This window comes from Lolium rigidum, chromosome 1 (assembly GCF_022539505.1).
Source record: "Lolium rigidum isolate FL_2022 chromosome 1, APGP_CSIRO_Lrig_0.1, whole genome shotgun sequence".
NCBI lineage: Eukaryota > Viridiplantae > Streptophyta > Magnoliopsida > Poales > Poaceae > Lolium > Lolium rigidum.
Window position 1 is genome coordinate 57,757,308 of NC_061508.1, and position 11,338 is coordinate 57,768,645.

The following is an 11,338-nucleotide window of genomic DNA, read 5'->3' on the forward strand; positions in this document are numbered from 1 at the left end:
CAGCGATGACGAGCCGGTAGGGAGCAGCGCCGGCGAGTGGCGATGACGGCGACGACGACGACGAGGGCAGCAGCGGCCCCTAGATAGGGTCTTAGCATAGGGCCAGCGAGTAGCGACGGGGCCATGTATCCCCCTAGTATTTCCTTTTGAGAGCAATCAGATCTTCTATGTAAGAAATCTGGCTTATTAATCAAGAAATTCCCCAACTCGATTTTGCCGATTTCCTTTATGATAATTTAGCCGATTGCCAATCTGGTCAATGCCCAACAAGCCGATGGCATCGCATCGGTCTCTCACGATAGATTTCGAGATAGATCCACCCGGACCCAAACTCCCTGTCAAACAAGGCCAAGCCATAATCGCGCAAATCCTAGGAGTTGTAAATGCAGATCTCTTAAGATGGCATGTTAAACTTAGCGGCAAAACTCCTGAAATAATGTCCGGTCTCCTTATTAACTTTAAATTTAGACATTCTCCTGCCGCATTATCCTCTCCGAATTCTGCTCGCTCAGCTCCGGCAGCTTCCTTCTGCAATAATCACTGACTTTCGAATGAGCTGTCACGAAGGGTGAGCCGATTTCGACAAAATTGGTTAAACCCCGAGGGCGAGCTGCCCCCCGAGCCTCAGCCAAGGCGATGATAGAGAATGGACCATCACCAGCTTCCAACTGTCGCGCCGCATCTACCGATTCCAACAAATCGGTCCCCAGATCATTGATATTTCGGGGCGGGCTCAACCTCGTCCGAGAGAGCTACCCTGCAAGGCCACCAGCCGATCACCTTCCTCCCGTCGAGAGTCTATACAGCCGATCCAGCAGGCTATGATAATTTTGCAACATTAGCACCATTCTTCAGGTAAGTTGTGGTGCAGAGTTTAGCTGATTCCAACGAAATCGGCTCCCCGGAGCAGAGAACCTTCAAGGTGAGCTGCCCAGCTCGGGCGAGAATAGCAGTGAGCTGATCACGTCGATCATCCTTGGTTTCCAACTCGCAACGCAGTATCGACCGATTCAACAAAATCGGTTCTTTAGAGTGAGGAAATTTCAGGGCGAGCCGCCCTCCCGAGCTTCTTCAGTCCATTCCTTGCGCCTTGCTGATCAGATCAGCTCATCATCCTTGGCAGGCTGCAGCAACTTCTGGTGAGAACGTTTTCGCATTTCTGACGCCCTCCAGACTCTGGGCGCAACATCTCCTGGAAGTGACAGTTACTGAGTCAAAACGTGGCAGCCGATGGCGTCGTCATCGGCGGTTCTCCTGGTCTTGGAAGAGATATGCTCCCTTCGTCAGGCTCACCCCTACCCTGACTTGTGCGTTTAGTCAGGGTCTTAGAAGATGTCACGTTCCTCGCTGCTAACGCCACCGATCTTGAAGGGAAGATCCACCCCCTGCTCCATTGATTCTTAAGTCGATGTCTGAGCATCGGCTATGCTCGAAATTTTTTTGAATTTTTTCGGCCGACTTGTGTATCGGCCCCCATACTCCAATATCCATCATCAAAGGGTGAGACTGCTTTTCCTCATGTTTTTATCCTTCTATGTGCCCCCCGAGCCGATTCTGTCAAAAGAATTGATGGTATCGGCTCTGTTGGATCGTGTGTTGAACCCCGGCAGACTGGATGTTGAGGATAATTTCGGCCGATCGCTAGAATCGGCCTCCCATTGCTTTCTTGGTGAAGGTTTTGTGATGTCCCTTCACAAATCTTTTGGGGCCGATCACAAGGATCGGTCTCGCCACGTCTATCCATCGACATTTGCTTGTGTTACATGGTCAGGCCGGTGGATAAGACCAGCCTAACCCCGTTCTTTGTCACGTCGATGCGCTCACGGTCGTCCAAATTGATACACGAGAGCGGCTCTTGGCCTGATGTCTCCCAAATGTCCATGCCAGCCGTTGAAACCTCGACCGAATCATCCGCACGGACGACTTCTACTTCATCTCCATCCCATCGTATCAGGCATTGGTGCATCGTGGATGGAATGCAACAGTTGGCGTGGATCCAATCTCTCCCTAGTAGGACAGCGTAGGTACTCTTGCTGTCGACGATAAAGAACGTCGTAGGGATAGTTTTTCTTCCTACGGTCAGATCCACATTCAGAACACCTTGCGCGTCAGATGCTTGGCCGTTGAAATCGCTCAGTGTTACGTTGGTCTTGATCAGATCCGAGCTGGAGCGTCCCAACCGACGTAGCATGGAGTATGGCATAATGTTGACTTCCGCTCCGGTGTCTACCAACATCTTGTTGACGAGCTGCCCATTGATGTAACCTCGCACGTACGGGGCCTTCGGATGCCCGTAACTCCTTTCCTTTGGCTTCTCAAAGATGACCGGCCGTGGGCCGCGATCTAATTGCGCCACAGGTGCTTCATATAATCTTGGAGCACTAAACTCCGATGGAAGAATGAAGACCATGTTTGTGCCAGCCGATGTATCATCATCGGCTTTCTTCTGCTTGGGGCGCCACTCTTTTCTTTGTGGCCGACCTTCTTCGTCCAGGGTTCGCCGGATTTTGGCGGCCGGATCGGGCCGTGCCTTCCTTAGCGTGCGCAGTACAATCTTTCGGCTTCTTCCAACCCACGCAGACGCTGAACCCTTCGCTTTTGGGAACGGCTGAGCCCATCAGGGCACCACCTGGGCCGATGATACTTATCTTCTTCATCATCGTCCTCTAGTTCCTCGAGATCTTCTACCCGAGCGGGCTCAGCATACTTGTCCCGAGGTGGGAGAGGCCCCAGACGCTCGAACACGGACACGATGGTAGCATCCTTCTTCCTTTGTTTGCACTCTGGGCAGTTCTCGATCGTTGGCAATCGGCTCATTCCTGAGTCCCAGCAATGTTTGAAGAACGGACAGTCCCAGTGCCTATCCATGTTATCCTGCCCCCTTGACCTTCCTTCAGCGCGACGATTGTATCCGTCGTCGCTCCTACCATGCTGACGGTACCTCCTGATCTCAGCATTACACCGACAATTCCTTTCATCATCTACGTCGCAGTGCCGACGTCGGTCGTGCTGCCGCTCATATTTGTGGAGGAGGTGCTCGGAGAGTGGACGCTGATACCGCACGCGTCTTATTCCCTCCCCTGTCAGGTACCGCCTGTCATCATCTTGGGGCCGGTCGCGTGGATCGGCCTCCTCTTCATTGTTGCCACGGGAGTGGCTGCTTTGTGCTTCGTCTTTGCCGTGGCGGCTTGCAAGCCCTGCCATGTTGACACCAAAGGAGGACTTTGGCTGGCCTATGGAGTGGCTGAGATCCACCATGTTGACGCCGGGCGACGGACTCGAGTCTCTATCGAGCTTGATATCGCGCGGCCGGGTCTTCTCAGAGGAGCCGATGAGTTCGGCTTCGAGGGTTGCCTTGATCTCGTCATGTTTCTTCTTGAGCTCCTCGGGCAGATCCTCGTACTTCAGCAACCTGGTGCGTTCTTCTGACGGGGTGGACAGGTTCACTCCATCGAGTGCGCCTTCAGGTGTGAAACCCTTCCACCTGACGCCATGGGAGCGGGTTCGGTGGAAGGAGCCGATGAGTTCGGCTTCGAGGACCGCCTTGATTTCGTCATGCTTCTTCTTGAGGTCATCAGGCAGGTCCTCGTACTTGACCGGAGTGCTTTCCGCCATCTCGGGTGTAGATGGCGATATTGTCGATGTCGAAGGTCGTCCCACCGGGCGTGCCAGAATGTGTTGACGTCAGAAACCCACGGGCGGGCAGAGACGGGCAACACCGTAGAGCCGGGAACAACTAGGGCTGCGGCTGGCCCTAGTCCCTCTGAGCGACGGCCCGCAAAGCCTCCTGGTCGCACGCACCGATGTTTATCACAAGGGCGTGCCACCCGACCTATACCTGGTCGGGAAGGTGTGGATGATGCCTCGCTTAGTTTCCTGCGAGGCACACACGTAAACGTTAAATACGAGCCTCGATCGGCTCTCGGGTTATCTCGTGAATCGGCTCAAAGAGCCGATCCACCCATGATTCGGACGAGGTGTCCGAATATATGGTGGTCCTGCTTGATCAAGGTAAAGCTAATGAGATCTACGACGATGTGGGGTTTTCACCGCATAATCGGATCGTCCTACTCCGGAGTTGGGCCTCGCGGCCACGCACGGTGATCGTAAGCCGATCCTAAACAAGGCCTAAAAGCCAACACGAGGTTGATCCTCGGAACGTCCCGCTTAGGGCCAACGAACGACACCCTACGTGCCGCTGGATCCTCCCCCTTTGTAAGGCCTAACTATTGCAGATATTAAACTAATCCTTGTAGAACAAGGATGCAATCGTAACGGATCAGATCTACTAAACTATGATCAAGCGGGTGCCGCCCCTACGCCTAAGATAGGCGTAAGGGCGGCTAGACATGCAAGGGTTGCACTACGAAAGCATGCAGCATGAAGAACAATGCTAACCCTAACATGTCTAAGATAACTACGTTGCTCGCCATCAAAAAGGCTTCAGTACGAGCAACGCATGAACAACGTAGGCAGGCTTGTGCTGCCTAGATCGCAAGATGCGATCTAGGCAGCATGATGCTTACCGGTAGAAACCCTCGAGACGAAGGAGTTGGCGATGCGCCGAGATTTGTTTTTGGTTGAACGTTGGTTGTTGTTTATTCCATAAACCCTAGGTACATATTTATAGTCCAGCGGACTTTCTAATGTGGGGGTGCACTAAACCGTGCACGAGATAAACTCTAACTTTTAATCTAGATACAATCTACTATAATTAAAGATACATGGGCAACCTAGCCCAAATTCTCCGTGCAAGGCCGCTTCATAGATCTTCCATGTGTAATCTTCCAAGCCCATCTTGATCGCGGCCCACCTCCTGATTTAGCCAAAATCTGGTGATAACACAATCTCACCGGCTTGCTATAAACAAAGGATTAAATGTATGGTGTGGAGAATGATGTTTGTTTGCAAAGAACAGCAGAGAACAATGATTGCAGTAGATTGTATTTCAGATGTAAAGAATGGACCGGGGTCCACAGTTCACTAGTGGTGTCTCTCTAATAAGATAAATAGCATGTTGGGTGAACAAATTACAGTTGGGCAATTGACAAATAGAGAGGGCATAGCAATGCACATACATATCATGATGACTAATATGAGATTTACTTAGGGCATTACGACAAAGAACATAGACCGCTATCCAGCATGCATCTATGCCTAAAAAGTCCACCTTCGGGTTAGCATCCGCACCCCTTCAAGTATTAAGTTGCAAACAACAGACAATTGCATTAAGTATGGTGTGTAATGTAAACAATACAAATATCCTTAGACAAAGCATTGATGTTTTATCCCTAGTGGCAACAGCACATCCATAACCTTAGAACTTTCGGTCACTATCCCAGATTCAATGGAGGCATGAACCCACTATCGAGCATAAATACTCCCTCTTGGAGTTACAAGTATCAACTTGTCCAGAGCCTCTACTAGCAACGGAGAGCATGCAAGATCATAAACAACACATATATGATAGATCAATAATCAACTTGACATAGTATTACATATTCATCGGATCCCAACAAACACAACATGTAGCATTACAAATAGATGATCTTGATCATGATAGGCAGCTCACAAGATCTAAACATGATAGCACAAGAGGAGAAGACAACCATCTAGATACTGCTATGGACCCATAATCCAAGGATGAACTACTCACGCATCAGTCCGGAGGCGGGCATGGTGATGTAGAGCCCTCCGGTGATGATTCCCCTCTCCGGCAGGGTGCCGGAGGCGATCTTCAGAATCCCCCGAGATGGGATTGACGGCGGCGGCGTTGCAGTAACTTTTCTCGTATCGTGGCTCTCGGTACTAGGGTTTTCGCGACGGAGAGAATATATAGGCGAAGGGGCAGAGTCGGGGGACGCTCGAGGGGCCCACCCCATAGGGCGGCGCGGCCAGGGGTGGGGCCGCGCCCCCTAGGGTGTGGCCGCCTCGTCGCCCCTCTTCGTCTCCTCTTCGGACTTCTGGAAGGCTCCGTGGAAAATAAGACCGTGGGCTTTTGTTTTGTCCAATTCCGAGAATATTTCCCGTGTAGGATTTCGAAACAAAAAAACAGCGTAAAACAGGAACCGGCGCTTCGGCATCTTGTTAATAGGTTAGTGCCGGAAAATGCATCAAAATGATATAAAGTGTATATAAAACATGTGAGTATTATCATCAAACTAGCATGGAACATAAGAAATTATAGATACGTTTGAGACGTATCAACCCTCAATCCCGTCCCCTCATTCGATCACTGACACACCCGAGATACCGCCGAGGCCAATACCGAACGTACATGCTGATGCCAATGCCGAACATGCATGCACGCCGCTGTGGGCACGGCCACGCCGCCCCGCTATGCTGGACGCCACAGACCACCGCGAGGTCTTTCCCTTCGCCACCACACTCTTCTAGCACCCATCTATACACGCCAGGAAGGAGAGACACTAGTTTTCTCTACATTGCTCGCGTTCGTGTCCGACACGGTCAGTCAAAGTTTTGAGGTAGTCTTCGATGTCATCGACCATTTCTTCTCTTCTTTGCATGGTTAAACGCGTCTAGTTCATATCTATCTAATGCGTCTGGTCTCGCCTCATGCAGTTCTTTGTGGACGTCGATCTCATCTCGGCACCCCGCAGGCCACCTCCTCGTGCCATCGCTGTAGAGGTCCGTTTAAAAATCTAATCCTACCCGTGTATTGCCCCTTGTATCAGCGTCATGGCCCCACTTGTCATTCGATATACCGAAGCCCCACTCGTTCGTGTTTTGGTCAGGGATACAGCGATGCTTACGGTCAAACAAAGATGGATGATCCGACGTGTCTTTGCGGGCTCTATGTGGCCCCACTGGTCAGAAGATAACGGTCAACCGTCGGGCAATCGGCCGTTACAGCACCTGTGATGGTTTTAGACAAGGTCTTGGGGAAAACTGAGGAAAAACTAAGGAGCTGGGGAAAACTGAGCACAAGTAAGGACCCGAGGGCACGAAAATAGAAATCCCATATTAATATCATGAAGATACCAACTATATCTAGCCTCTGCAACTTTAATGGCAATATGGATGCACATAGCTAAAAAAATCCCGCTATTGTGACATTTTCCTTGTACAAGTGTCTGATGAGGAAAATGCCCATCTTACTGCACCTTATTCCGAGGATGAAGTAAAAAAGGGCGGTTTTTCAAATGGAACACAATAAAGCGCCTGGTCCGGATGGTTTCCCAGCAGAGTTCTATACTTCTATCAGGGGACATCATCAAGTCGGACCTACTTGAGTTATTCAACATTCTTCATGCTAGACAACTTGAACTATTTCGCCTAAATCTCGGTGAGATTATTTTGTTGCCTAAGGTTAATGAAGCAAAAAGAATCCAACAATATAAGTATATCTGTCTTCTTAATGTTAGCTTCAAGATATTCACTAAAACCGCTACTATTAAGCTTAATTCGGTGGCCGATCATGTTGTGCGGCCCACTCGGACTGCCTTTATGCAAGGAAAGAATATTCTAGATGGAGTAGTAACCCTACATGAAACGGTGCATGAGTTACATCGAAAAAGCTAAATGGATTTATTTTAAAATTTTACTTCGAAAAATCTTACGACAAAGTGAAGTGGTTCTTTCTACAACTAACTCTTAGAATGAAGGGGTTTTCAGAGGAGTGGCGCACTCTAATCCATATTTTGTTTTCGGTGGAAGTGTGGCCATCAAACTGAATGACGACGTTGGCAGATACTTTCAAACGAGAAAAGGATTAAGGCAAGACGATCCATTATCACCCATATTACTTGACATAGTGGCTGATATGTTAGCCATAATAATAGAGCGTGCAAAAATGATGGTCAAATTGAAGGAGTTGTACCACACCTAGTGGATGTTGGACTATCTATCCTTGAATATGCTGATGATAGATTCTCTTTATGGAACACAACCTTGAAAAAGGGAGAAACCTAAAATTAATTTTATCAGCTATCGAGAAGCTATCAGGTCTTAAAATAAATTTCCATAAAACTGATTTGTTTTGCTTCATAGAAGCCCTGGAGGATGTTTCCCTTTATACTAAACTATTTGGTTGTGGGCAAGACCAGTTTCCTATCATGTATTTGGGTATTTGGGCATTCCGATACATTATCGGAGGCTCACAAATGGTGAATGGAAACACGTCGAGGAGAGGCTACAAAAAAGGTTGAGTAGTTGGAAAGGAAAACTACTATCCCTGGGAGGAAGTTTGGTTCTCATTAATTCAGTATTGAGTAATAAGGTACTGTATATGATATCCTTCTTCCAGTTATCCAAAGGAGTCTTGCATCGACTTGATTAATTTTCGATCAAGAATCTTCTGGCAAGGAGATAATGAGAAAAAAAAATATCAATTGGCTAAATGGAATGTAGTTTGCCGCCCTAAATATCAAGGATGACTTGGGATTCATGACCTTGATGTCAAGAAGGGAGTCCTGCTAGGTAAATGGCTCTTTAAACTTATTACCGAAGACGGGGTGTGTCAAACTCTTCTAAAGAGGAAATACATCGGTTCAAGTGCATTGTCCCAGGTTTATTGGAAACACGGAGATTCACATTTCTGGGCCGGCCTAATGGCGACGAAGAAATACTTCTACCCATATGGTTCATTCTCAATTAAGGATAGCTCGGAAATAAGGTTCTGGGAGGATACGTGTCTAGGTAATGCTACACTCCGAAAACAATATCCAACTTTGTACAATATTGTGCGCTATAAAAACGAAACAATCGCTAAGGTGTTGGAAAGTTCACCACCGAATGTGACGTTCAGAAGAGACCTTGTTGGTCCCCGACTAGCATCATAGAATGCTTTGCTACATCGTCTGGCTTTAGTCCATCTGACGTCAGGGCGTGATAAGTTTCATTGGACCCTACATGAGAGTGGTAAATTCTCAGTATGTTCCATATACAATGCATTAATCCAACCAGATGTGTCGGTTGATAGTAATAAAAAAATTGGAAAATGAAGATTCCGCTCAAGGCAAATATTTTTGCGTGGTATCTTCGCTGAGGAAACCTTGCGAAACGCAATTGGCATGGAAGTAAAATATGTCTGTTTTGTCAAAATGACGAAACTATCAAACATTTATTCTTCCAATGCAGTTTTGCTAGATCTATATATATGGTAAGTCATCCAGATAGGTTCTACTTATACCCACCAAGTAGCGTTGCGAATATTTTCAGCAATGGTGTAGACCATAGGATTAAATTACTTGTTAGGATGGAAGCGCTTGCCGTAATTTGATCTCTATGGCTATGTGCACAGCTACGCTCCATTCATGGTCATCTCTAAATCGTGTGAAGAATTGCAATCTGTTTATGGAGGTGTCTACATGGTTGGAGGATACGGCGAGGGATATTTTTATCCAATATGGATGGCGGCATAATCTTCGGATTAGTCCTACATCCTATAGGCGCATATGCATTTTCTGGAATGAACTTGCATTGCGCTTTTTTTATATGTTTCTCTTTTTGATACTTTTGGTTCCATGCGGCTGTGTGCATCTTAGTTATGCAAAAACCGGGTGTAATGTTTAATACTCTTTAATAAAGCGCCTTATCGAGAAAAAAAAACATTCAACAAGGGCACAACATAGACGTGCCACACCTTTTAGGGCTTAGTCGGCTGTTAGATAATGCAACTGGGACAACTTCATGATGCCTAGCGATTGATCTTGGAGTGGAGCTTGTCCCGAAGAAGCCATAGTGGACCGAAGCCATTTTTGTCCACCAATATTTGACGCTATCTTTTGGGTAATATTTGACGCTATCTTCATTTGCCCATAAGGATCTGTTTATTTCGTGTCGCCCGAAACAAGGCACATTAGCAATAATCGCAAGTCCTAAACAATCTGACTCTCTGACTGATCGAAAGCTTTAGCTAGCTAGTCGTAGCTGCACTCAGGCGGCACATTGCCGTTGGCGAACCGATCCTTGTCGGTGCAGTAGTCGTAGTTCATGTAGGTATTCTTGACGTTCTCGTAGGCGGCCCGCTGCTGGGCGGACAGCCTCCTGTAGCGGCGCGCGTTCCACCACAGGTCCGGCGAGCCGCACGGCGTGGCGCTGGTGTTAGCGCAGGCGTCGACGCCGAAGCCCCGGAACGCCGCCGTGAAGGGCGCGCGGTTCCAGTCGATCTTGGTCCTGCCGCCGTCCGTCGCCCAGCCGGAGCCGTCCCACATGCTCGCCCGGAGGCGCATCCGCTTCGCCGGGAACTCGTACTCCGGCACCCGGCCCGTCATGTTCCTCATCACCCGTATCGGCACTTCGTCCACGAACACCCTGTCGATTGATTCAGACATTGATTCAGTGTACTCGATCTCTGAGGCTACCTTCTAGGGGTCTGTCTTAGCTAGGGGCATATATGTATGTACACGAGCTGGTAAGGGTTCCAGAGTATCCTGTAGTCGTGGAAGTCGGCCGCCGGGTCGAACCACAGGCCCAGCCTCTGCTCCCTGTCGCCGTGGCCGTTGACGAAGACGTTGGTCTGGAGCGTGATGGGCTTGCCGTCCACGTTGCCCAGGAACTCGAAGTCCACCTCGTCGTGGTTGCCGCTGTCAGGATCCGACGACAGCTAACACGCAAGACATTTTTTGCTCTGAATAGGTAGTTAACGAACGAGAAGTAGTATGTGAAAACAAAACAATCAGATACTCACATAGTAGGCAGTGACAACCCCGGCCGTGTACCCTCCGGGTATCTTGATCCTCATGTGGAAGAATCCCGAGCCGTACGACAGCTTGGAGCCAAACCCTGCGCCCGAGTTCCTGTCCATGGTGATACGAACCTCTATCCCCTGGTCAACCAGGTGATACCCATCTGCACCCCACGTCGGCGCGTAGTTCTCGTCGAAGATCGGGTTAGCAGCCACGGCCGGAAGGAGGACGATGAGGAGAAGAAGCCATGGCTGCTGCACACTGGACGCCATTGCTGATTCGCTATAGCTTGGTCACGGGATGTACGTGTGCGCGTTTGCTGCTTGACCAAAGTGAAGCTCACCTATCGCTGCCTTATATAGGCTTCGATCGCCAACTGATCACCTATTCATCGACGACGGAGGGTATCCATGCATGCAACAGGGAAGCGTGAACGGCGTGTGTTGTGCGCGCGTTAGTTAGATCGATATATCTATCTTGCTGCCGGCCAGGTTTCGCCACCACACAAAAGAAGTTCAGTTAGGCCACGCACTCATGTGAGCTGTGCAGATATCTATACCGCCATCGTCGCGGTAGTGACGTCTTCTTCGATTTGGGTGTTGCTTCATGGTCATAAAACTCGGTCCTTAAACTAGTCATAGTGGGAGATAACATAGAGTAGTAACATGCACATGTTATTACTCTATGTG

At 48.9% G+C, this 11,338-nt stretch overlaps 1 protein-coding gene across 1 annotated transcript; it reads right to left on the minus strand.

Moving 5' to 3' along the window:
• Positions 1-9,881: 9,881 nt before the first annotated feature.
• On the minus strand, positions 9,882-10,921 carry LOC124708390 (putative xyloglucan endotransglucosylase/hydrolase protein 1). Its single transcript, XM_047240066.1, has 3 exons — positions 10,652-10,921; positions 10,368-10,567; positions 9,882-10,275 (listed from the first exon to the last, which is right to left on the minus strand). Exons 1-3 carry the CDS (start codon positions 10,919-10,921, stop codon positions 9,882-9,884), a joined length of 864 nt encoding a protein of 287 aa, XP_047096022.1.
• Between the last annotated feature and the right edge of the window lie 417 nt (positions 10,922-11,338).

What these genes read in the sequence shown, in the direction of transcription:
- LOC124708390 (XM_047240066.1), bottom strand. Translation starts at nt 10,921, where the DNA reads ATGGCGTCCAGTGTGCAGCAGCCATGGCTTCTTCTCCTCATCGTCCTC. An exon ending in GGGTTGTCACTGCCTACTAT is followed by an intron (nt 10,568 to 10,651) that starts GTGAGTATCTGA and finishes CTTGCGTGTTAG; the next exon opens with CTGTCGTCGGATCCTGACAG. An exon ending in TGGAACCCTTACCAGCTCGT is followed by an intron (nt 10,276 to 10,367) that starts GTACATACATAT and finishes ATCAATCGACAG; the next exon opens with GGTGTTCGTGGACGAAGTGC.